Source organism: Cucurbita pepo, chromosome 7, assembly GCF_057944985.1.
Source record: "Cucurbita pepo subsp. pepo isolate OVF chromosome 7, ASM5794498v1, whole genome shotgun sequence".
NCBI classification, from domain to species: Eukaryota; Viridiplantae; Streptophyta; class Magnoliopsida; order Cucurbitales; family Cucurbitaceae; genus Cucurbita; species Cucurbita pepo.
The window spans coordinates 11,331,160-11,356,642 of NC_141804.1; the positions used below are offsets into that span (position 1 = coordinate 11,331,160).

At 36.4% G+C, this 25,483-nt stretch overlaps 4 protein-coding genes across 7 annotated transcripts; 2 read left to right on the top strand and 2 right to left on the bottom strand.

The window, feature by feature from the left end:
- Positions 1 to 1,205: 1,205 nt before the first annotated feature.
- LOC111798153 (uncharacterized) lies at positions 1,206 to 4,082 on the bottom strand. The gene is made up of 5 exons (XM_023681147.2): positions 3,950 to 4,082; positions 3,716 to 3,836; positions 3,477 to 3,580; positions 1,582 to 1,713; positions 1,206 to 1,493 (listed from the first exon to the last, which is right to left on the bottom strand). Exons 1-5 carry the CDS (start codon positions 3,950 to 3,952, stop codon positions 1,467 to 1,469), a joined length of 387 nt encoding a protein of 128 aa, XP_023536915.1. The 5' UTR covers positions 3,953 to 4,082; the 3' UTR covers positions 1,206 to 1,466.
- A 329-nt stretch (positions 4,083 to 4,411) lies between these two features.
- Positions 4,412 to 9,297, top strand: LOC111798115 (uncharacterized). Of its 3 annotated transcripts, none has more exons than XM_087125400.1 (9): positions 4,412 to 4,682; positions 5,015 to 5,127; positions 6,118 to 6,189; positions 6,976 to 7,011; positions 7,507 to 7,552; positions 7,638 to 7,725; positions 7,865 to 7,922; positions 8,044 to 8,097; positions 8,999 to 9,297. In XM_087125400.1, the coding sequence occupies exons 1-8, from the start codon at positions 4,604 to 4,606 to the stop codon at positions 8,092 to 8,094; spliced, it is 543 nt and encodes a 180-aa protein (XP_086981526.1). In that variant the 5' UTR covers positions 4,412 to 4,603; the 3' UTR covers positions 8,095 to 8,097; positions 8,999 to 9,297. The 3 variants fall into 3 exon arrangements, with proteins under 3 accessions (XP_086981526.1, XP_023536861.2, XP_023536860.2); XM_023681093.2 differs by lacking the exon at positions 8,999 to 9,297 and adding an exon at positions 8,309 to 8,523; XM_023681092.2 differs by lacking the exon at positions 8,999 to 9,297 and having other exon boundaries at positions 4,414 to 4,682; positions 8,044 to 8,299.
- A 3,001-nt stretch (positions 9,298 to 12,298) lies between these two features.
- LOC111799067 (uncharacterized) lies at positions 12,299 to 14,638 on the top strand. Of its 2 annotated transcripts, XM_087125669.1 has the most exons (3): positions 12,299 to 12,819; positions 13,200 to 13,665; positions 14,438 to 14,638. In XM_087125669.1, the coding sequence occupies exons 2-3, from the start codon at positions 13,234 to 13,236 to the stop codon at positions 14,591 to 14,593; spliced, it is 588 nt and encodes a 195-aa protein (XP_086981795.1). In that variant the 5' UTR covers positions 12,299 to 12,819; positions 13,200 to 13,233; the 3' UTR covers positions 14,594 to 14,638. The 2 variants fall into 2 exon arrangements, with proteins under 2 accessions (XP_086981795.1, XP_023538230.2); XM_023682462.2 differs by lacking the exon at positions 12,299 to 12,819 and having other exon boundaries at positions 13,047 to 13,665.
- Positions 14,639 to 15,770: 1,132 nt separating this feature from the next.
- On the bottom strand, positions 15,771 to 21,108 carry LOC111797980 (NADH-cytochrome b5 reductase-like protein). Its single transcript, XM_023680902.2, has 13 exons — positions 20,832 to 21,108; positions 20,416 to 20,458; positions 20,121 to 20,196; positions 19,766 to 19,825; positions 19,621 to 19,671; positions 19,176 to 19,230; positions 18,968 to 19,038; positions 18,824 to 18,875; positions 18,576 to 18,653; positions 17,845 to 17,934; positions 17,221 to 17,334; positions 16,195 to 16,263; positions 15,771 to 16,092 (listed from the first exon to the last, which is right to left on the bottom strand). The coding sequence occupies exons 1-13, from the start codon at positions 20,997 to 20,999 to the stop codon at positions 16,036 to 16,038; spliced, it is 984 nt and encodes a 327-aa protein (XP_023536670.1). The 5' UTR covers positions 21,000 to 21,108; the 3' UTR covers positions 15,771 to 16,035.
- Between the last annotated feature and the right edge of the window lie 4,375 nt (positions 21,109 to 25,483).

Genomic DNA, 25,483 nt, shown 5'->3' on the forward strand with positions numbered 1-25,483 from the left:
GTACCTTGAAGGGAAGTCCTTGAAAGGAAAGCTCAAAGAAAACAATATTAACTAATGATAAGTTTGACTATTATAGATGGTAGCAAAGCTAGACACGGGGCAGTGTGCCAGCAAGGATGCTGGGCCCTTGAGAGGATGAATTGTGAGATCCCACGTCAGTTGTAAAGGATAACAAAACATTCCTTGTAAACCTCTCCCTAATAGAGGAAAAGCCCTAATAGGACAACATTTGCTAGCAGTAAGCTTGAGCGGTTACATATGGAGATCTACCTACAGCTTTAGCTTGCTTCATCTTGGATAAGGCTTCAGCTGCCGTTCCCAATCGTGGACGGATCATGTTTTTGCAGGATTCTAATAGTTAAGAAAGAATGAGCTCTTTCCATTCTTTCTCAATCAATGTTTGGTTATTCATGAAAGGAAGATGTCTATAAATCTATTTTTACAAGAAACGAGATTAAGAAGGAACAACCCAGGGGGCCGAGTAGATAGAACCCCCTTCCAACAACAAAACTAGTCCAAAAACGCTTTCCAATTGTTTGAAACAATAGTAAAGGTTGTGAGATAAAAGCCCACCAAGAAGCTGTAATGTAAAATAAAAAAAGAAAAAAACAAAAGTATTAAATACTTTCTTTTACAAAAATTGGAAACTAGAGATTTAGAACCTAACCAAATTTCACCGAAGGACGATCCTAATAGAAAGATATCGATCCTAATAGAAAGATATCGAAGAAAAGAGGCACCTTCGTACCTCTTTGCTTCCTATCTAGACTAGTTCTATCTTAGTAAGGACCATCCCACGTCATTGGAAATTGTTTCTTGGATTGATGTTGTTCAAAAGTTCAGGCTAATCAATGATTCCATATTCAAACAACAATTGTTCAAAAGTTCAGGCTAATCAATGATTCCATATTCAAACAACAAGATCATGCTACTAGAAAACCGAAGGAGCACACACACAAAGCAATCAAATGCACTCACCAACATATTTGTCTCAATAGAGACAGCTACAGTTTAAAATACGATAAATCTTAATCATATAACTGAGTAGCCAGTTCTTTACTCTTGAGCGATCTAGTGCTCTCTCTCTTTTTTTTTTTTTTCTTCATGATTTTGATACGTCAATAATTGAACTATCATTTATTATCAATAATGCTGCAAAAATGCAAAGAGATGGTGAACAACCAATGCTATCTTCAACAGTAAACTCACGAGGATAAAGGTGGTAAAATTAGCATAATAAAGCGTGCATTAAAATTGTAGGAGTGTTTTGTCCCACTCTTAATGGAAACAAAATTAGAAAAAGAAAAAAAAAAAAAGAAAAAAGAAAAAGAAACTCAATATATAGGTCAATACCAAAGATATTCTTTTTCCCTAATTGCACAACAACTTCAGTCAAAGCCTCAAGAGCAGCGACCATGACGATCAAAGAAGCCCATCATACCGAATGCCATATAGAATATAACATTTCAGATCAACAGCTTCTCAATGGCATCCTGTATTTAGAAGAAAAGACACCAAATCAAGAATGGATCGACACTTTACTACGAAGATAGACCAAAAGAAAGAGGTTGTGGCAATTACCTTCAGTTGCTGTATCTGGGATTTCAATTGGCTTCCTTCGTTTGTTGTTACAGAACACGCTATTACAGGTCTCGTGACTCCGCATGCTCGGCCAAGAGCTTGCTTTGAAGGGACAAATACATACGGCACATTCTGCATATTTGAAAATAATATCATTATACAACTGAGCAATAAATACTGGAAGTCTGGAAAATAGATCATCATAAACACTCAGTTCTTATAAGGTGCGATCAAACATCTGCACGACACACATGTTACCCTGAAGTTCGTTTAAAAGAAATATAAACTTGATGACCATCAGCAACATGACAATTCTATCCTGACTCACTGAATGATTAAAGGATAAATTTCATACTTTGCATTCAAAAGAAGCAGTTAGTTCGAATTTCTTATGATATGTAATTTCATATTTTGCATTCTAAAGAAGCAGTTGTTCGAATTCCTTATGATATGCCACTAAAACAAGTTCTTGTGAATGAGAAAAATGGTAGTTTGAATGCGGGATGTTTTTATTTTAGCCGAAGGGTTTGACCCTATCTTCTCCTGAGATTAAAGAAAAGATGGCAATTTGTAAAAAATACTATTGTGATAGGGCCCATTCCTCTCAAAATATATAGTGAAATCACCTTTCTTATTATTTTCCCGGACCCTGTGACTAAGAAATATGTTCACTTGTTCTTTTCCCGGACCCTGACTAAGAAAAATGTTCACTTGTTCTTTTCCCGGACCCTGACTAAGAAAGATGTTCACTTGTTCTTTTCCCGGACCCTGACTAAGAAAGATGTTCACTTGTTCTTTTCCCGGACCCTGACTAAGAAAGATGTTCACTTGTTCTTTTCCCGGACCCTGACTAAGAAAGATGTTCACTTGTTCTTTTCCCGGACCCTGACTAAGAAAGATGTTCACTTGTTCTTTTCCCGGACCCTGACTAAGAAAGATGTTCACTTGTTCTTTTCCCGGACCCTGTGACTAAGAAAGATGTTCACTTGTTCTTTTCCCGGACCCTGACTAAGAAAGATGTTCACTTGTTCTTTTCCCGGACCCTGTGACTAAGAAAGATGTTCACTTGTTCTTTTCCCGGACCCTGACTAAGAAAGATGTTCACTTGTTCTTTTCCCGGACCCTGACTAAGAAAGATGTTCACTTGTTCTTTTCCCGGACCCTGACTAAGAAAGATGTTCACTTGTTCTTTTCCCGGACCCTGACTAAGAAAGATGTTCACTTGTTCTTTTCCCGGACCCTGACTAAGAAAGATGTTCACTTGTTCTTTTCCCGGACCCTGACTAAGAAAGATGTTCACTTGTTCTTTTCCCGGACCCTGACTAAGAAAGATGTTCACTTCTTAAAGTATCCATGTATGTAAGTGGAAACAGTGGAAGGGGTCATATTTATCCCAATAATAATAATGTTTATGATGCTACAGAAGCAGGTATGCAAAGAATAAAGCGGAAAAATAGTAGTATATAGAATGGTGCCTTGAAGCTGACAACTTCTAATCCTCTATATGCTAAAAGAAAGGAAGCTCTTATACTACCTCACTACATTTCTTCCCTATTAACCGCAACAGGATTCCATGGCACAAAGATATGAAATACATTAAAAGCTAAAATGGTAAATAAACTGCAGAGAACAATGAATTGATATTGTCCATAAGGAAGTAACAAACAAGAGAAAGTGCTGCTAACTGTCACGTCTATAGAGAAGCTAAATCCAAATATTTTATAAACAAAAAACACAATGGTCTTAATTGGTTAACATATAGTACAAGAACAGGCAGGGAGACATGTGAATCCTTCTATATGTTCATTCTCCCACTTGCCATAATCATAGTTTTCATAAATAACAACTGAAAAGCATGGTTTTCAAGCAAAACTTCAAAAAATGAATAGATTTACCTTATCTTCCGCCAACAAGGGAAGATGGAGAAGAATTTCAAGCGGCTCAGTGTCCGCAGCCATCACTACAAACTCCGAAATCCCTCTATTCAGCGTCTTAGTAGCTGAAACTCCATTAAAAGAAAACTATCAGCCAAAGAAAACAAAAAAACGCCGAGCAAAATCCTCATCCAATTCCTCTTAAAAACCTAAAACTCTCTTCAAATGAAAAGGCACCAACACTAAACAAATCACGGTACCTTCATTCGCGCCCTTCTTTAGCTGCTTGTAGTTAGCAGCTTGCTGAACAAGATCAAGAATAGTAATAGTAAGCTGCGCATCAGCCAAAGGATAGGCTTTGGGATTCACCGCTTCTCCTGTCTGCAAAAAACGCAACAGCCATTAAAATCCACGAAAACAAACGCAAACAAAATCAATACAAGTCCTTTAAGCGAATCCATCTCCTACATGAACTCGTAACAGAGACACAGTACCATTTTAGATCGAAGAAGAACGGTAGGGTTTTAACACAGCAGATTTTGAAGGAAAGGAATTAGGGTTTAAGAGCTACCGGTAAATTCTCGATGATATATGTATGGAAGACACAGAGAAGAATCATGCTAATCGGGCCGATCCCCTTGGAAGCTGCCGTCTAAATTGGGCTTCCGGCCCAACTTATCTATCTAATAAAAGCTGGGCCGGCCCAACTCCATGGGCTTGGTCCATATATTTGTGATTTTGGGCCCAATAAGCCCACTTAATAATTAAAGTTTTCCTAATTTTTATTAATTTGGGTTTTAATTAAACTTAATTTTGCGAATTTTTATTTCTGATTGTAATATATTATTATTATTATTTGACCAATTTTGATAATAATTAATTTTAAATAATTATTTATTTTCTTTTGTTCATGAGGTGGGCCCACGACGATCCGGGAGCCAATAGAAATCCAGAGCCACGCTAGCAGAAACCGGGGCGACTGAACCCGCGAAATGGCGAAAGGTCAGAGCTCAAAGTTCTTCAAATGGAAACCCAGTTTTCATATGAACTGTTCATCAAATCGCGAAGAATTTTCAGTTCTTCATTTCCATTGAGTGCATAAAATCCACTTCAAGCTCTCAAAACAGCAGAGAAAGAGCGGAGCCAACATGGATTGGATTGGAGAGAGCACCGAGTATTTGAAATCCATCAAAATCAGACAGATTCTATCTCAGGCTATCAGTTTTGGTACGTAAATTGAATCTTTGGTATTTCATTCACGTTTTGTTGTGTATCAAATGATTATACTGCTTATGAACCGAATTGATGGTTTTTGAACTGCTTAAAGCTCTGCTCTATTTGAAAAATTTATGACTAAATAGCTATAACCATCTAAGTTTAGGAAATTTCAAGAGTATTTTTCCTTATCATCCACATAAGGAACATATTATAGAGGAAGGGGGAAAAAGATTTAGCTGTCTTTTGTTTTTATATTCGAATTCCTTGGTCCTGGAATCCAACTGCAAAACTCATTCTCTTCTCCATTTATTTGCTTTAAGACCAATATTATGATGTATCAGGTTTGATTGTTACATCTGCATTGATGATTTGGAAAGCATTGATGTGCTGGACAGGGAGTGAGTCACCTGTTGTGGTTGTGCTCACCGGAAGTATGGAACCTGGTTTTGCGAGGGTGAGCTGATTCTATGAGATATGTATATTGCCCATTCATTCTCTTAAAAGTGGTTATAACTTTTCTCAACCTCAGCATTACTCAACCTGTTATAGAACAAAAACTCGACCTAGTAGTAAAAGGCTCAAATCTCTATTCCATGTGTTGTTAAACTCAAAAGTTGTGAGATCTCTTATCGGTTGGAGAGGTGAACAAAACATTTCTTATAAAGGTGTAGAAACTTTTCCCTAGCAGACGCGTTTTAAAACCGTGAATTTGACAACAATACAGAATGGGCCAAAGCGGACAATATTTACTTGCAGTGGGCTTGGGTTGTTACAAAAGGTATCAGAGCCAAACACCAAGAAGTATGCCAACGAGAACGCTGGCTCCCAAAGGAAGTAGATTGTGAGATCCCACATCGGTTGAGGGGAACGAAGTATTCCTTATAAGGGTATGAAAACTTCGCCCTAGCAGACACGTTTTAAAATTGTGAGGTTGATGGCGATACGTAACAGACAAAAGCGGACAATATTTGTTAGTAGTAGACTTGGGCTATTACATAATAGCTTGGTTTGCATTTCATATTACATAATGAACTGACTCGACTGAACCTTGAACTATGATATCTAACTCTCGTTGGTTAATCCAAAGGCTAATTTAGACTCTCGTTGGTTAATCCAAAGGCTAATTTAGAAGACATGGTTGGAATCTGGTCTTTAAAACTATGTATAGAAACTTGTGTCAAAAACTTTTTATCCTAAAACGATCATCGTCCCTTGGAATTAGCTGAGTCCCAAGTAAATAAATAAATAAGTACTATGGCTCTTATATATCAGATTTAGCTTTTTTCTTGATCATGTTACAGGATAAAGTATTTATTCATACTGACTATAATGCTTCATTCTGGTGTATATTCACCTAGCCCTGTTAGCAATAGCATATTTGATACTACATTAGTGGCTATGCACATAATGGGGGAAAGCTCATGATGAGTTTTACATGGTGCAGGGCGACATTCTCTTCCTCCATATGAATAAGGATCCAATTCGTGCAGGGGAGATCGTTGTGTACAATGTTGAGGTAAGTTTGCTCTCGTGTGTGGGGAATCTGCTCCCAGGTCTACTGCATCATGAACTAATGTGATACATTTCTACACTGTTATAGCTAGCTTTTTTTTAATTTTTTTTTGTTATGAAATCAATTTGGGTTGGGCAATGGGCGGTGTGCCAGTAAGGACGTGGAGCTCCGAAGGGGGTGGACACCGAGCGGTGTGCCAGTGAGGATGCTGGACCCTGAAGGGGGTGGATTGTGAGATCCCACATTGATTGGAGAGAGGAATGAGTGCCAACGAGGACGCTGGACCCTGAAGGGGAGTGGATTATGGGATCCCACATCGGTTGGGAGGATAACGAAGCATTCTTTGAACGAGTGCCAGCGAGGATGTTGGGCCTTGAAGGGGGTGGATTGTGAGATCTCACATCGGTTGGGGAGAAGAACGATACATTCTTTATAAGGGTGTGGAAACCTCTCTCTAGCAGACGCGTTTTAAAAACCTTGAGGTAAAATCCGAAAAGAAAAGTCCAAAGAGGACAATATCTATTAATAGTGGACTTTCACCGTTCCGGGAGTGAGTGAGTTCATTCTTCTATGTTAAGATGGAAGTATTTCTTTTCCTTACTTTGATTTGTGTTAAGATTTTACCTCGTTAACCTCTAATCACTAATTGTTCAAATATGTCTGTTGTGAGAAACTCCAATCTAATCTATTATAGATAGTTATTCATATTGTCTATTACCTATAGAGTTGTGACTTCGTAGCCTATCATTCTGGTTCTTGTACTAATATGCATTTGTAATGCTTTGCTAGGGACGTGATATTCCAATCGTCCATCGTGTAATCAAGGTAAGGCTTCTCAGAAGAATTTCTCTATCTTTGAGATGAACTTCAAAGTGCAGACAACTTATTTTATTATCGATCATATATATCATTGAAGCAATTTGTTTTGGACTATATGGTTTGTTCAAACACAACCATATTTTAAGTTTAGAACTACGATGTTTGTAGTGGCTCAACAGAAAACGATTCTGTGAGATCCCACGTCGGCGGGGAGGAGAACGAAGTATTCTTTATAAGAATGTGGAAACCTCTTTCTAGCCGACGCGTTTTAAAAACCTTGAGAGAAATCTCGAAAGAGAAAGCTTAAAGAGAACAATATCTGCTAGCGGTAGGGTTGGACTATTACAGATTCCTTACCTCTTATTTTTCTTATTGTCTTTCTAAAGTCATCAATAGAACTCTTTGCAAATAACTTGACCCATGTGACAATGAAACAAACAGAAACGTTCATTTGTTATAGTTTAGCTCGTTCTACAAGTTCTCAATTCCATATCTTATCAGGTTCACGAGGCAAGAGATACAGGAGAAGATTATATACTTACCAAAGGTACTTGAACTTGAACTAAGAATACAAAAAACTTTTTGAAATGAAGTGATTTTTGCTGAATATTTGGCAATGAGCAAATTTTCAGGTGACAAAAACCACTATGATGACATTGGACTATATGCTAAGGATCAGCTTTGGTTGCAAAGACACCACATCATGGGAAAAGTCATCGGGTAAACTTGGAATAACGACTGATAAAACGATGAATCATGCTTGAATTCGTTGTTATTTCTCCAAACTCTAACCATATTTGTCGAGTTCATGTCCATTAGAACGCTCTGTTTCATACAAGTGAATTTTTTTCTTGTGCAGTTTCTTGCCATATGTTGGTTATGGAACAATTATCATGACAGACCTGCCTATAATCAAGGTCTGGAACTGTTGGAAACTGATTTAATGGATATAGAATTGGATTCTCATTTTGAATGATTTGATTTCAATTAGTGTTGGAGTTTGTTCTTCACTGACTACTCGTTTTGTTGTTATTGCAGTACATCCTTATTGGTGCCTTGGTATTGCTGGTCTTAACCTCCAAGGATTAACAAGTAAGGATAGAACTTTACTTCTAATTTGTACCCAATATTATAAAGGATAGGAAGAGTATGGGATGATAATCCATGTGACATGATCGAGGGTATATACTTTTAACTAGTTGATCTATGCTCGATCTAGCTTAAACTTAGATACTTTGTCATCCATTGACAATATAACATGTAATACAAATATATTCATGAACTTGCTCCCAAACTTTTTCAGGACATCAACTCCTACCTCAAGTACCTAGAGAGCTACAAAAATAGAAAATTGGGTTCATCACAATAAAAAAGAGATTTTAGTTTAAACGGAGAATGGGGAGGGAGTAGAAAGAGACTTTTCTCGATTACCTAAAAAGTTTATTATATTAGGATTTTAATTTTACATTCATTTTAATATTTGGTTAAAGACATTTAAAATAAAAAGTCGTTATCAAAGTCCAGAGTCTAAAAGGGTTCTCTCAGCTGTGGATGAACTTGAGGTCCAAGTTCGAGATGTCAGATCCACAATACAACATTGTGTTACTGTTCTCAAAGTTCAAGAGTATTCACTCTCCTGTGTAGCACCACTAGATCTTCAACTAGGTGAAAATTCTCGCATTCTGTATCTCACATTCCTGTAGCTCCATTAAAGAGCGTTTCCATAGGGTAGAACCTCCTCAAAGCAAACACCTACGAAAAGATTGTTTCAAACATACGGCCAACATAGGGTGCTCGACAAAATAACGAGAATCAAATAAAGACTAGAAGGATAAAGCCAAAAATCTTATGAATAAGTAACATCTGTTCACGTTTTAAAAGTGAACTAACATATTATTTAACGAAGCATGGGTAGAACAGCAGATACAAGTAAATCGAGCTTGATCAGGTCCCAACGAGTAAATAACATGTAAATTTTTTGCACTAAAAACAGGAGATGACTGGCATTGAAAGGTATGGATGCTTAGCTTTAAGGCCACAAGGTTCCTATAAATGAGGGTAGCCATTGAAATGAGGCCTCAAACTCCAAAATTAATGGCATGGATAAGCATTAAGGCACCCTCCAAATGCATCCATTCATTACTCCCTATCTCTAAAAGACATGGGAGACCCACAACTTTGCATACACACACACATTTGTTGTATTTATATAGAAATATGGATAATGGGCTAAGTGTCCTTTTTTAACTTTCAAACATATTCTAAAACTATAATCATGCATTTAATTTTCAATTTTCGTATTCATACATACATCTGTCCTTTCATCATAATTTAACGTGTAATTATCATAATTCGTTAACGGATTTGGTGCAATTTCAAATCATCTCGAGTAAGGACAGTGCCACCAGGGAGAATTATTGTGTTTTGATATAAGTTTGAAGCTACGACACTCTTTTATCCTACCCCACACGAGCAAATAAAGTAAAGCCCGTGAACAAAGTAAAATTTTTAGTGTGACTGCTTCTTAATAATCGATTAGATGTAGATCCAAAATATGCTTACCCGACTCTCTAATATCCACTGGAAACGAGTATTTTTTTTTTTTTTTAATTTCCACCTCATACATTGAATAGTGAAAAATTGTCCGGCACACTATGGTGACCTCCTAGATAATCTCTCCTTAAACAAAGTTGGTGTGAGATCCCATGTCGGTTGGAGAGGGAACAAAACATTATTTATAAGGGTGTGAAAACTTCTCCCTAGTAGATATGCTTTAGAACCTCAAGGTTGACGACGATACATAATGGGCTAAAGCAAACAATATCTACTAGCGGTGAGTTTGAGCTGTTACAAATGGTATTAGAGCCAGATATGGGGCGGTGTGTCAGCGAGGACGTTGCTAGCCTCTAAGGGGGGTGGATTGTGAAATCCCACATCGGTTGAAGAGGGGAAAGAAGCATTCCTTATAAGAGTGTGAAACCTCTCCCTCGTAGACACGTTTAAAAACCATGAGGCTGATGGTGATGCGTAACGAGCCAAAGCGGACAATATCTATTAGCGATGGACTTGGGCTGCTACAGTTCAAATCTATTGAAAGGGCAGAAGTTTATATCAGATACGTTCACCCACCCTCCTAATAACCATTATGTTGAGGATTATTGGGATTGGGAGTGTCCCACATTGGTTAATTTAGTGGAAGATCATGGGTTTATAAGTGAGGAATACTATCTCCATTGGTATGAGGCCTTTTGGGGAAGCCCAAAGCAAAGCCATGAGAGCTTATGCTCAAAGTGGACAATATCATACCATTGTGGAGAGTCGTGTTCGTCTAACACATTAGACACGTGTAAATTCGTAAAATTTCATAAATTTTGTCACACACGTCGAACAATGTAAAACTGAGAACTAACTCCACCAAACCCATCTTACACATCCAACAATGTAAAAACGAGAACATTTTACTCGAACTCGATCCCACCAAATTGAGACACGACAACCGATCTACGTTTTAAAATTATAGACGTTAAAATATTTAGGTATAAAACAAAATAAATAAAAAAAATAAAAAGATAAAAAAATAGTTTAAACCAATAATATATCCAATGCCCTTTACCCCATATCCATGGGGCCCATGTAAATTGAGAATATTGTTCAATATTCTCTTTGTTTTATAGGTCATATTCACTACACTTAATAATTTTATTTATTTATTTATTGTATTTTTTTTTTATTTAGTTTATGTAATTTATATTATATGCTTATTCTCAATGGGAAGGTGATGATGCTAGCTGTCTTAGCAAGTATGGTCTAGGGGTTAATTTATTGTGACACATATAACAATTAATGCATTATTTATTCATTAATGTCAAGCATACCCTACATTATTATTATTATTTTTTTTTTACTATAAAGTATTTTGAATAATTATTTTATTTATTTTCATAATTTAAATATAATTCGTCACACCGTTATTTACCTATCTTGAATTTCTCTTGTGTATATTTTGTTAGTTCAACAGCACGTAAAAGTAAAAATACGATCTTTTAATCACTTAGGGTATGATACAATAGTGGTTGACAACACTAAAAATGGAAGAAATGTGCACTTTTTTAGTACAGATAATAACTTCAATTTTTTAAGTTTTTCTTTACTATCATATGGTCAAAATCATTCTGTGATGTCTCACATTGGTTGGGAGGAGAACAAACCACCATTTATAAGGATGTGGAAACCTTTCTCTAGCAGATGTGTTTTAAAAGCCTTGAGGGGAAGCTCGAAAGGGAAAGTCCAAAGAGGACAATATCTGCTAGCGGTGGATATGGGGTGTTATAAATGGTATCAGAGCCCCAGATCCACCGCTAGCAGATATTGTCCTCTTTAGGCTTTCCCTTTCAGGCTTTCCCTCAAGGCTTTAAAACGCGTCTCCTAGTGGAAGGTTTCCACACCCTTACAAATGGTATCAGAGCCAGACACCGGACAATGTGCCAGCCTTATCGCTGTTCCCCGAACGAGGGTAGGCACGAGGCAGTGTGCCAGTAAGGACGCTGGGCCCCGAAAGGAAAAGCCCAAAGAGGACAATATCGACTAGCGGTGGATCAGGGGCGTTACACATTCTCATTTAAGTATAGTCTCGATTCATTCATGTATCTTAAGAGTAGTAAGGAATTTAAGCTCCCGAGTTCGAAAAAGAAATACATGTCAATTATCGTTAAGTCAGGTACTATAAATTATTAATATCCGACTAAATTGAAAAACCCATCAATTATGAAATCTTCTTTTGGCCTCAAATTTCCCTTTCTATGAGCAATAATTTCCCACATAATGACATAAAAGGCATTGTATTTTAATAAATTAAATATAATTTTTTTTCTTTTTTAGAATAGGTTTGTTGGATAAACAAAGGGAAAGCACATGTTATAGCCTACCTATACGGCGGCGTTTTGTATTATATTATTAAGGAAAAGACTATTTTTTAGGTTAAAATATTTATTAGCAGACAAGCTAATCAATTATTTTAAACATTTAATTTTAAATTTGTTCCATTAAAAAAAAAATAGTAATAAACATTTTAAATTTGTTCGATACCTTATCTCGTAATAGTTGACCTAAAATAATCGAACTAAATTTTTTAAATTTCGATTCGATATAAAATAATAATAATAATAATAATTTAACATATTACCCAAATATTTTATTATATATATATCCAGGCCGGCACGCAGTGACCTTCTCTTGCCGCGGGAGCAGCTCGAGCAGTCCACCAACAACCGACAGGTTCGGTACTGGGACCCTCGTGCCCAGCCCTGAGAGCCCATCCTTTTCCTAAGGTTACAGTCCTTACAGATCCATTTTGCCGACTTCTCTTGCCTACATTGTTCCATCAACCAGAGGCTATTCACCTTGGAGACCTGATGCAGTTATGAGTATGACTGGGCGTGGGAGGCACTCGGTCCTCTAGATTTTCAAGGACCGCTTAGTGCACACCAGACACCACGCGACGTGCGATGCTCTTCCAGCCGCTGGACCCTACCTCCGGCTGAGCTGCTTCAAGGACTGCTCTCGTACCCAACCCTTAGAGTCAATTCTTTTCCCAAGGTTACAGATCCATTTTGTCGACTTCCCTTGCCTACATTGTTCCATTGACCAGAGGCTATTCACCTTGGAGATCTGATGCGATTATGAGTACGATCAGGCGTGAGACGCACTCGGTCCTCCAGATTTTCAAGGACCGCCGGGGGCACACCAGGCACCACGCGCGACATGCGATGCTCTTTCCAGCCGCTGGACCCTACCTTCGACTGAGCCACTTCCAAGGTGGAATATTTATATATATATTAATTATAGAAACATGTTTTTCTGGGTTCACAACATATTCTATGGTCTCCAAAGTGTGAACAATTTTGATTTTTGGGAAGCATATTTTATTTAATTTAATTTAAAATGAAATCTCCTTTCTTTTCTATGGACAAATAAACCAACCAACCCTATAGTTTAAAGGGTACCTTACCCTACAAATAAGGTGTTTTTTTTTTTTAAATTAATTTTTTTTTTTTAAGCTCACAAAGAACAAAATATTTCAAATCTTTCACAACCAATTTACTATCCTTGATGGAAGGCAATAACACATGGTTTGCCTCTTTTGATTATTCCCAACCACTTCCCTAATCATTTAACCACTTTTTTTCTTTATATAGTTGATGAACCAAACTATGCTCTCTCGAGATCGTGATGGCTACTCTAAACAAGCAAATGAAAGGAGGATTCAAGTCCTTTTACAAGTCTCGGGATGGAGCTCGTGACGTACAAGCATGTGAGTCTGTTTCAGTGGATAAAGCATCTGTTTACAAGTATAATTGGTTGGGTAGGAAGAGTAAGAAAGTCGTTCATCAACATGGCGGGTCGAGAGGAGCGAAGGGCGGTGGGGACGGTGACGGAGGCGGAGGCGGGGGAACGGAGGGGAGAAAGATGGTGGTTGAGGGTAGGAAGTCAGTTTCCCATGTGGAAACAAACTTGGGATCAGTGGCTTCATTTCTTCAAGTGAAGGTATTGGTATCAGACATGCCTGAGATGATGCAAATTCAGGCCTTTAGATGTGCAAGGAGGAGCTATGACAGCTTGGAGAAGCTCAGCTCAAAGCTCATGGCTTTCAATCTCAAAAAGGTAATGTATTGTTCTATATCGACAAACTTTCTTTTTTTTTAGCTTCGCAAATCGTTAACGGATTTCAAATTTTTGAAAAATTAAAAGAACTGGGTCTCGTAACACGAACGAATGTTATTGAAATCAAATAATTTTCAAACGGGCATAGTTTTTTTTTCTTTTCGAGAATGAAAATTGTAGGAAAGAAATAAAAAAAAATCGAAATCGGAGCATTTGGAGACATAATTGAAGTGGCCAATTGGAAAAGGATCCGACAAGGCATGTGTTTAGATGAGTAAACACATAGTGATTAGCACATATTTTAAGCTAACAATTTGATATATTCATTCAAATGGAGTCCTTCCTTTTTCTTGTAATCCATGTGCATTACTTCATTGCTTAATAATTTTTAATTTTTTCAATCATATTCTAAAATTTTCCCTTATTACTAAATTAATATCACGAAGATTCGTTAAGAGATGAGAACCGATCAGGGTATTGGAAATTTTGAGATCGAGATTGAATCGTAATAAAAAAAAAAATGATTTTGAGAAGTTGTTTTAGTCCCTCTTGTATTGTTAGGTTTCTGTCTAATACGATTCGATAACTGAAAAAGCTTCTAATAGTTTTGTTAATTTTTTAAAAAAATCATAATATGTTACGAATTTATTAGACATAAAATTAAAGGGGTAAGAGTGCTCAAACCCGAAAGAAATTAAAAAAAAAATATTTTTTTTTTAATCTATATATAAAAAAAAATAAAAAAAAATTAATTGAATTGGGCCTAATGCAGGAATTTGACAAAGTACATGGGCCGGCCTGGCATTGTATTGTGGGCTCAAGTTTCGGGTCATTTGTGACCCATTCAACAGGTTGCTTCCTATACTTTTCAATGGAGGAATTATATATTTTATTATTTAGAACTAAAATTCAGAAAGCTACTGAATGAATGTAAAGGCAATTTTTATTATATTGTACAAAACCAATTTATTCTTATTATTTCTTCCCTTAATTCAAATGAGAGTCTTTCTCAAATTCTCAACTGTCCTAATACTTTATATAGTTCCATTTCTTCCCACATTTTTCAATCCTAAAGTTAGGAAGGAACGAGAGGTATGCAAGCATTCAACCAAATGATGCTATGGAGACATTTGTTGGATGATGAAAGTCCAACATCCGCTAATTTAGGGAATGATCGTGAGTTTATAAGTGAGGAACACTAACTCCATTAGTATGAGGCCTTTTGGGTGAGGAACACTAACTCCATTGGTATGAGGCCTTTTGGGAAGCTCAAAGCAAAGCCATGAGAACTTCGGCTCAAAATGGACAATATCATACCATTGTGGAGAGTCGTGTTCGTCTAACATGGTATCAGAGCCATGCCCTAAACTTAGTCGTGCCAATAGAATGGTAAATCTTCAAATATCAAACAAAGAACTCCGAAAAGAAAAAGGAGCCAAGCCTCCTAGAAGGCAGTAAAAAATGACTAAGACTCCAAAGGAGTCGAGCCTCGATTAAGGGGAGGCGCACTTTGTTCGAGGGAAGGTGTTGGATGATGAAAGTCCCATATCGGCTAATTTAGGGAATGATCATGTTTATAAGTGAGAAATACTAACTCCATTGGTATGATGCCTTTTGGGAAGCCCAAAGCAAAGCCATGAGAGCTTCTACTCAAATTGGACAATATCATACCATTGTGGAGAGTCGTGTTCGTCTAACAACATCATCGTCTCTCTATTTATGTGAGAATCTCACATTGGTCAGGGAGAGAACGAAACACCTCTTGTAAGGTGTGTAAACCTTTCCCTAGCTCTATTTATGTGAGAATCTCACATTCGTTAGGGAAGAGAACGAAACACCTTTTGTAAGGGTGTGTAAACCTTTCCCTAGCAGACCCGTTTTAAAGCCTCGAAGGAAGCTCGAAACGGAAAGCCCAAAAGAACAATACTAACAGTTGAAAAGTATTATGAAAAGTCACTAAGATTCACTTTCTACTATCTATGTAAGCAAAAGTTTAGATGATCAATATTTCTAGAGAAATCGCTAGTTCTCTTGCTTTGATCTAAGCTATGCTAAATATTAAACCTGACACGATCAATGGTAACTATTTCAAAATCATTTCTAAATAAAAGCAACTAAAATAGACGACTGATCTGCTATTTCACTCGAACATCGGTACGTGGAACAAACACCTAGGTGTTATACACTTGAAGAAAAAGTATAAAACAACAACATAAACTGAACCAAAAGATTAACTTATCTAATGAACACTTTTGAAATTAGTTTGCATTGAAATTTTGATCGAATGACGCAAATGTACCTATGCTTCAGAAAAAAAATTCCTCGCACAAAGATTATACGTCAATACCTCAAAATTGTACGCCAATCTTCTTAGAATTTGAAAACCATATCCTTAGAATATCCAAGATCCTTAAGTAAGCCACCAAGCTGCAAGAAAGCAGTAAAACAATTGTATATTAATATGTAATGTCGATGAATCAATTCAAGTTAATGATTGGCCAATTGAAAAGCCCATATATAATAAGATACCTCTCCCTGTGTGAAATCTTTATTCTTCGGCCCACATATATGTTTCATCATGCCTGGTGGACCACATACCTGAACGCATGGAAGAAAGTCATTTATGTATCTATCCAAATGTATGTAATATGCACACAAAACTATATGGGTGTGGGAGGGACTTTATGAATGCCTTATCTTCCAATGCATGAAAGGAATTTGTAGGTAGCACAATTATCAGAATTAAGAAAAAAGGATGAAAAGTTGGTACATATTCCCCCAAGTTCATGGCAAATAAACAATACTGTTTGTGCTATTGTTTTATGGAGCTACTTGACATAATTGGATTGTCCCAGAAATAACTAAAAGGAAGACTTTAATAGTCCAAGCCTACCGCTAGTCGATATTGTCCGCTTTGGCCTGTTACTTATCGTCGTCAGCCTCACGATTTTAAAACGCGTCTACGAGGGAGAGGTTTCCACACCTTTGTAAGAAATGCTTCGTTCCCCTCTCAAACCGATGTGGGATCTCACAATCCACCCCTTTGGGGGTCAGCATCCTCATTGGCACATCGTCGCCTGACTCTGATACCATTTGTAACAGTCTAAGCCCACGTTAGTAAATATTGTCTGCTAGTAGATGAGTTTTAAAATCGTGAGGCTTACGACGATATATAACGAGCCAAAATGGATAATATCTGCTAGTAGTGGGCTTAGACTGTTACAACACCTATATGCCTAGCTCTGCAGGCAATGCTCGATATAGTTTACATACAGATCTAGATGATACATGATACGAAGGATTACCCGAAAAAGGGAAGCATATTTAAATGACCCAACTGGTATTCAACAGCATGCTTCGACATATTATTGTGATAACGAGAATCCTAGATTAGAAGAGGCAACACAAGTTTGTAAAACTATTTTTTATTTTCCTTCCCACTCGAGGAAAATGACTTGTAGGCTGGTTCTTATTGATCATATCGCATTGAGATAGACATGAACGGCAAAGATTATCAGGTACTGAAGTATTACGGCAACAACAACAAACACTTACGAGGATTAGTGCGTCATTTCCAGGGGAAGGTAAGCATTTGATGATCATATCCTTTGATACATGTCCCTTCCCTCCCTTCCAACCCTTTGGTGGATTACTAACAGTGTAGAATACCTACATTTTTATTACCATAGAGCCCATCACTTTTACAAAGACGTCGGAAAAAAAATAATTGACACAAGCATACAAAAAAGGGAAAAGGATTAAATCGTTCTCATAGTAAATGTAAAGATTCTGGACATATTGGCGGGTTTCATTTCAAAATATGAACTTCTATTCTGATATGTTAAACAAAGATCTAATCTTATAGCATGCACTATGATGCAGCATCCTATGATAACGATTTATTCATAATAAATATTATCTTTTTTGGTATCCTTTCGATGCCTAACACATGCTTCAGCACACGGAAACAAATTTTGATCCTTTTGGCCAAGTTTTCTATTTATCTTCAACAACATCATCATCATTATTATTGTTTTGGTTTCTAATTATTCTCATGCTCTATTTCACTTATTGCACGATATTTAAGCTAGGTTCCAAATATGTCATCTTACGACCATTTGATAGGACATCGTTGTTCTAAATAGTACAGCAACTCTTCAATACTGAAACAGATGATACCTTTATATTTGGGTGGCAAGCTGCAAGTTTGTCAAGTTTCTCTTTAAGCAATATGTCATCGGCAGACACATTCGCAAAAATCAGCGAGACCTGTAATCATTAAGGGGCATGCTCAAGCAATGATGAAAAAGTTATAGTTGAACTAGTTGTGTGCTTGTACTGCACAAATGAAGGTAGGTTGAAAAACCAACTAGTGTCCATTATCTATATTTCCCGAGTTCTTACATTACAGTGTTCGAAGTAAATGCTGCTTTAATGCCCAAAATGCTGGGAATTTTTCTTGGCTAAGGAGAAAATAAAGTTCCAAAATTCTATGGATGATTGCAGTCAAAGGTGTGGCATGGTGGAATTGTAATAGAAAAAAAATCAGTGGGATGAAATGGTTGAATAAGGTAAGTTTCAGAGTACTTCATGTTTTCTCTATGAAATGCTTTTCACAATTATTCTTCTTTTGTTATTTTTTCCAATTGGGTAAATTACCCCAAGCTTCAAACAGGGGATTGACAGAGAGTACTGATTCTCCGTTGGACCTTTTCACTAAATCAATGAAAATTTTTGTTATTTGTTCAAAGAAAGATAAATAAGTGATTGAAGAAAGACATATTCTTGGTTGTTATGTAATGAACTGCACAAAATATCATGAAAGGGAAAATACAGGAACCTTGGTTTTCGACTTTACTGGTTACTTTTGGCTTAGTCCGGAAACTATGCAAGAAAAGATCATTGCGCACCTGTGTAATGTCATCTTGGTTTTTTGCTATAGCATCAATGACCTGAAGCATGGGAGTAATTCCTGTGCCACCAGCGATCTGCTTGCCAATAAAAATATAAAAAAGTTAAATGTAATCTTGAACTTTTTTCTATTTAAAATAAAAGTTGCTTATGGTCATAACATTGACAACCAAATGATGATATGGGAAGGAGATCAGTTATAAGTGTACTTATATTTTCACAAGCAATCTTAGATGATTCATTTTACCATGCCAATGTGTTTCTTCATGTTTGGAGAGTATTTGAGCTTTCGAATGGGTCTGCAAAGCAATTTAAGGAAAAGAGAGTCACATAGGACATACAATACATGACCTGGAGGTAACGACGAAGACAATATAAATAAAAAAAATACCCTTTCACTTCAAGTTTATCACCAGGTTTCAATTTAGCAAAATGCTGAGTCATTTTTCCTTGAGGATATATCTGCAAAATTCACGAAAGAAACCACAAACTCGTTAAAACTTAAAACACATTCACACTTGTAAAGAAATTTTGTCTCCAAAAGGATAAGTAGATATCCAACTGAGGAAATATAGGCGGCAGCATGAAGAACACTATACCTTAATTAGTAGATCAAAGTATCCCTTGGCCTCGGGATCTGATATAGGTGTATAACTGGACAAAAGTGATCACATTATATACATCAATACATTCAATTGAATCTCATCTTGATGCTTTTTCTTTTTTTAAATCGACTCGCTAATAAAACAACTTCATGAAGGTCGAGTAATATAAAATAGAGGGGTTGGGTTGATGGTGAACAAGAAGATGATATAAATAGATTGGAATATCAGAAAGATTTGAACTGGGAATATTGTTTTGTCCATACAACATGGAATAGACTGGAAATCTCAACTTCCCAAGGAGGTGAGTATTTTCACTCCATAATCAATTGCCTGAATTCTAAAGCCTCTATAACTATGCCAAACCCTCGAAAACGCCAATTTACTAACACCAAGTTTGCAATAATCACATATAGATAAATACTTGAACAAGAAGACTTACGAGCGTGCAACGTATTTTACTTCCCCTTGTTCGTCTTTATCAATTGGAGCTCTGTGGTTACAACAATGCACCGGAATGAATAACCAAGAAGCATATTCCTTTTAACTTAGCAATAATAACCATCTTTCAGGAAAGAGAAACATACCTTGTAACGATGCATGAAGCAACATCCACCCCCAATTTTTCAGATGGATCAAATGAAAATCTGCCACAGTGTATATTAGAAAATATTGTGCCCTAAAATCCAACCCCAACACAATTTCATACCCTAAAATCTAAAATTACAGGAAGTAATGATGAATCTAACTCCTCTTCAAGAAAACTACAAATTGAAATAACAAAAAGTAGTCAATGCAAACATGCCCAAATGGATAATGCATTAAGTACCGATTCAATCCAATACTCCACAATTATTGAACTAAAACAAGTAATATAAAACAAATAGATGGTTTCATTATCTTACTGAAGAACCATAAAAACGGGCATCCTAAATCTTGTACCTGTATAAATTAGTGTTATGAGAAACACGTGCAACGTCTTGCAGCTCGAATTCAATCCATTTATCTGGCTTGAGTGCTGGAAATTCACAAAACCATTTCCATGGATTATAAAACATAAGAAAAGATTTGTAAATTAAATAAATGTCGTTTTCAATTCTCAGTGCGTTTTAGAGTATAATCATAAAGAGATTTGCTCCTTCATATAACTTCAGAGAGACATACTAAAACTCGTAAGCAAATTTCCTTTTCTTTGATCATAAAATTGTTAAAGAACGAGCGAATAAGACACACTGACCAACTTTTTGGCCATCCTCTTCGCAGTTTGGAGCGAGATGAACCTGTGTAAACAAATTTACCAATAGGAAGTTAAGCTTCAAAGAGATTCTTCATCCTATACGTTCATTAGATTCCCGAACTCGTAAGAAAAAACACGCCGCGATAACGGAATGAGAGGAACAAATGACGAAAAGTAAGCTCACTGGATACGAATACCATAATCGCAATCACGAGGACAAGTGACAAACCAATCCATCATATTCAAATTACGAACATAAGGAAGAACACAATAACTCAACACAATCAACCTCAGCAATGGATCATCAAGATTCAAGAGCGTTATAAGCGGCACATACAACAGAAAACAGAAAACAGAACAGCTTGATTCTCAACAGCTCAGAAGAAAAGAAAACAAGAGAAAGCGAGATAAGTTACCAAATTCGAAGTCGAAGCGTAAAACATATACGAGATTCCGCCGGTAACTGCAGTGATGGTTCCAATAGGGAACCTGAACTTGGAGGACTCAATCCTTGATTGGCCACATAATGCATTGTAGCGTAGAGCTGGAGCAGCAGTTACAAGCCTTCTGAGGAACGCCGCCATTGTCGCCGGAGGAAAGCAAGAGATCGGAAGGAAGCTCAAACAAAATGTGTAATGAAATCACCACTGAGTTGCATCTTAAAACCGCCGTTGAGCGCCTTTGCTTCTCCGGATTGCTTGGAATTTCGGAATATTGGAATATTTGAATAAATGAAAAATTAAAATGGAAATTAAAAGGGACCCACTTTTGAATTTTGCCGCCGTCCTTAACAGGTGAATTAGACGACAATTTTACATAAATACCCTCCTTAAAGTTACAAATTTACCCCTCAACTTTTAAATTTGCATTAATTTCGTATTTAAACTTTTAATTTTATAATCCTAATCTCATAAACCTGAATAATTTATAAAATTAATCATTTATTAGACATAAAATTAAAAATTTAAATTATTAAATATAAAAATTACATAATATTAAAATCGAAAATCTATTAGATATTTTTCTAAAAATTTAGAGATTAAAGCCTAAAGGTGTAATTTTTTTTTATTTGACAAGGAGCGAAACAAAATGTAAATATATATATATATAGTAACGACCTGAAATTTTTTACTTAATTTAAACATATCTTAAAACACAGTCATGGACTTACGTGTTTCGAAAACATTTTTAAAACGACACCTAAGTAAAATAAATAAGCGTTTAAGTTAAAAACATCATATTTTAGCTTAAGCCTAAGAAAATAAATATCATTATCCTATGCATGTGTCATGGTCTCGAGTTGCAATGCAGTCGTCAATCGTATAGGATGCCTTGTTTTAACTTGAAAAATATAGTAGCGCGAGGCTATACCACTATCCTATGCATGTGTTATGGTCTCGAGTTGCAATGTCGTCATCAGCTGTACAGGAATCCCTTGCCTTAACTTGAAAAATATAGTAGTACGAGCCTTGAGCATTTCTAGAATACCCAATGACCCATATATATATATATTTTGAAGTGTTCAATTTTGGGAAAAAAAAAAAAAACCATGGGTAATATTGTAAACTACATAGAATAAAAAAGCTATTTAAGATAAATTTCATGATAAGATACGAATAATTCCATTAAAAAATGAAAAATGATTTTTTAATTTAATTATTCTTATTTATGTCTATCTTTATTTCCCCCAATATTCACCTTCATCGCATATCATAGCAAAAAAAGAAAATATATATTTTTAATTTATAATATTTGTTACTTTTTTTTTTCTTTTTCAATTTAATATATTTTAAAAATTTTCCAATTTAAATTATTATATTCCTGAGTTTTTTCAATTTTATTTTATTAGGCTTTGACATTTATTTAAAGTTTTAAAATCCCTTTATTTTGATTCCTTCAACACCTTTGCTTCGCCCGCATGCTTGGAATATTGAACATGGAAAAGGATGGGACCCACTTTTAGAGTTGGGCTTGGGCCTGGTTTCTGGATCCTACTTGAGCCCAAACCCGGTTGGAATTGAGCCCAATGAAAATCTATATAATTTTATTTCAAATTTATTAATTTTGTCTTTATTTATTTTCAAATTTTCAGCCTTTTGACCATTCAAAAAAAAAAAAAATATATATATATATATATATATATATATAATTACGTCTAAATATTTATAATATGTCATTACCGAAAGAGATCGGGAGACAGGTTCCCCCGAGCCTCTCCCAGTGGGGGCGAGTCTCAATTGAGATCGAGAGAGATCCCCTCTCCATCTCTACCAATGATGAAAGAAAAATGAGGTTTGTCCCTCTTGCGTCTGCTTGCTACTCCCGCTTTCTTTGGGAGAGGGCAGGCTTTCCTATGGTAGTCCCGCTGCAGCCTCTGACCGTCCGTCCTGCTTTATTTAGATATGAAAAAACGTACGGTTTTATGAAACCGTGTGCTATAGCTCAAATCCGTAGTCAATCCATATTATTACGTCTAAATATTTATAAATCTATTGATTTTATGTCATTTATATTCTCGATTAAAATATCAACAAAAATCCACTAATCGAATTCTTCTTCACTAGCGTCGTTTAAACATGAGCAAACTCACGAATGAACAATTAAGATGCTCGAAAAAAAAAATTAGTCTGCTTTATCGACTGCTCGTCTCGAATTGCTTCCACGACTAAATACTATCCTCATTAATCACCAGAGTCGTTTTAACCTACTTTACCTCACTTGCACGTTTTTCAGGACATCACCTAACATGCTTAACTTCTGAGATCCTATGTTTGAGCAATCCAGAAGGAACGTACACTTTATTAGTATAGGTAGTAACTTTCAATTCTCGTAGGGTTTTCTTTAAACCATCGTATCTTTAGATGTTTACCTGATTAATTCATGAACCATTTTTTTTTTACTCGAGACATGAAACCGAGGTTCGAGAGGGTATCATCATCATATCGAAGCGCGGTTTTCAAAACCGTCCTTTCTCGAAGTTTTAACTGTTGTTAAGGATTGAGTAATCAAATATGGATTACACCCAGTTGCCCTAGCTGGAAGAAGTGTTATTATATTTCATAGTGACTGACTGGAGGCTGGAATCTTTAACAAAAGCAAAAAGTAATTTAATTAATTTGATTAATTTAATTAACTTAATTAATAATGTTTTATTCAGACCCTTTTGACCAACAATTTTATATACAAATAATTTTAAATAAAACAAGAGAATAAATGGAATGGAAGCTGCCCATTATGATTTGTCTCAAGAAAAAATCATCTTCTTTTTGTTTTGTTTTTTTTTTTTTTTTGGTCCACTTTCACTGAAATCTATGGCTTCCCATATATTTAATGTGTTCGTCTGAGCTAATACGACAATGTTCGTAGTTGCTAACGGTACGATCTCCATTACGATGACAAGACGTTATTTGTAACGGCCCAGATCCACCGCTAGCAGATATTGTCTTTTTTGAACTTTCCCTTTCGGGCTTCCCCTCAAGACTTTAAAACGTGTCTGCTAGGGTAAGGTTTTCATACCCTTATAAAAGGTGGTGATGTCCCACATGATTGTGATGTCACAATTCGTACCCTCGTGATTGTGATGTCCCACATTGGTTGGGGAGGAGAACAAAACACCCTTTATAAGGGTGTGGAAACCTTTCCCTAGCATACGCGTTTTAAAGCCTTGAGAGGAAGCCCGAAAGGAAAAGCCCAAAAAGGACAATATCTACTAACAGTGGATCTGATCCGTTACATTATTTGTTCTTTTTATCGTGATAGTCGATCGATTGATTCTGAATAGCATTAATAAGACCTAGAAGTAAATTGTTCGAAGGCTTCGAGCTTGGAAAATCGATAGCTAACGTTCGTTGTTGCGATTACGATAAGCCCATTTTAATTTAAAGGTGAATTAGGGTTAGGGTTAAGAATTATTGATTAGGGTTCTTGAGAAATTAGGGTTCTTAATTGTTTTTATGTTTTTTTTTTTTTTTTTTTCCTTTTGCTATCAGTGAGTGATGAGTTGATATGCTTGACAGTGTTCATTGTGGAGATGTCAGGTTGGCCATGTTTGGTTGCACAATAAATTTCATACAATACTAATGAGTTCATATGCTTGACAGTCTTCCTTTTTTGAACCTTGCACTAATTCATTCGAACTTGGTAACCGATGACTCGAACATTCTTTTTCAGCATGACCCAAATATTATTTCAAAGGTAATATAGTCTATGAGATGCGATATTGGTCGAAGATGGGAACGAGGCATTTCTTACAAGAGTGTGGAAGCCTCTCCTTGATTGACATGCTTCAAAACTGTGAGGCTGACGGCGATATGTAACGAGTTAAAGTGGACAATATCTACCGGTGATGGGCTTAGAGTGTTACAAATAGTATCAAAGCCAGACATCGGGCAGTGTGCCAGCGAGGAACGTTGGGCCCCCAATGGGGGTGGATTATGAGATCCCACATTGGTCGGATAGGGGAACAAAACATTCCTTATAAGGGTGTGAAAACCTTTCCTTAGTAGACGCATTTTAAAATCTTGAGACTGGTGACGATACGTAACAAGCCAAAACAGACAAATATCTGCCAGTGGTGAGCTTGGGCTGTTATAAATGATATCAAAGCCAGGCACCAGGTGGTGTGCTAGCAAGGGCAATGGCCCCCATGGAGGGTGGATAGTGAGATCCCATATTAGTCGGATAAGGGAACGAAGCATTCAAGCGTGTTTTTAAACTGTGAGGAACGACGATATGTAACGAGTCATACTGGACAATATCTACTAGCGGTAAGCTTAGGCTGTTCTATAGTCATGTCGTAGGGGATACAGGTGAATATCGAGACTATCAAATGTCAAATTTTAGTCCAAATCTTGAACGTATGATCTTAGCGTGAAGGTGTGAATGGGTAAGTTAGATTGGTATTGAAAGCTTTATGCAACATTCTGCGGGTTTTGCTGAGACTGCTGACTGAATTGGCAACCAAGGAGAGAAGATGATCAGATCCTCCATACAAAAAGTGTTGAAATTCAGAACAAACAACAAGAAAAGAACTGTGTGTCAAAAGTCACGTCAAACTGCTTTCCAAATC

Bases quoted from the DNA above. Each gene is read 5' to 3' on its own strand.
- LOC111799067 (XM_087125669.1), top strand. From the start codon at position 13,234: ATGGCTACTCTAAACAAGCAAATGAAAGGAGGATTCAAGTCCTTTTAC. The intron at 13,666-14,437 runs GTAATGTATTGT...GGCCTAATGCAG, and splicing joins TGGCTTTCAATCTCAAAAAG to GAATTTGACAAAGTACATGG.
- LOC111798153 (XM_023681147.2), bottom strand. The intron at 1,714-3,476 runs GTAAATCTATTC...TCAAATATGCAG, and splicing joins CCTTGTTGGCGGAAGATAAG to AATGTGCCGTATGTATTTGT. The intron at 1,494-1,581 runs GTAATTGCCACA...TTCTAAATACAG, and splicing joins CCCAGATACAGCAACTGAAG to GATGCCATTGAGAAGCTGTT.
- LOC111798115 (XM_087125400.1), top strand. From the start codon at position 4,604: ATGGATTGGATTGGAGAGAGCACCGAGTATTTGAAATCCATCAAAATC. The intron at 6,190-6,975 runs GTAAGTTTGCTC...ATGCTTTGCTAG, and splicing joins TCGTTGTGTACAATGTTGAG to GGACGTGATATTCCAATCGT. The intron at 7,553-7,637 runs GTACTTGAACTT...GCAAATTTTCAG, and splicing joins AGATTATATACTTACCAAAG to GTGACAAAAACCACTATGAT.
- LOC111797980 (XM_023680902.2), bottom strand. From the start codon at position 20,999: ATGGCGGCGTTCCTCAGAAGGCTTGTAACTGCTGCTCCAGCTCTACGC. The intron at 19,231-19,620 runs GTAAGTCTTCTT...ACTTTTGTCCAG, and splicing joins GTAAAATACGTTGCACGCTC to TTATACACCTATATCAGATC. The intron at 16,264-17,220 runs GTAAGTGTTTGT...CCATGCGTTCAG, and splicing joins GAAATGACGCACTAATCCTC to GTATGTGGTCCACCAGGCAT.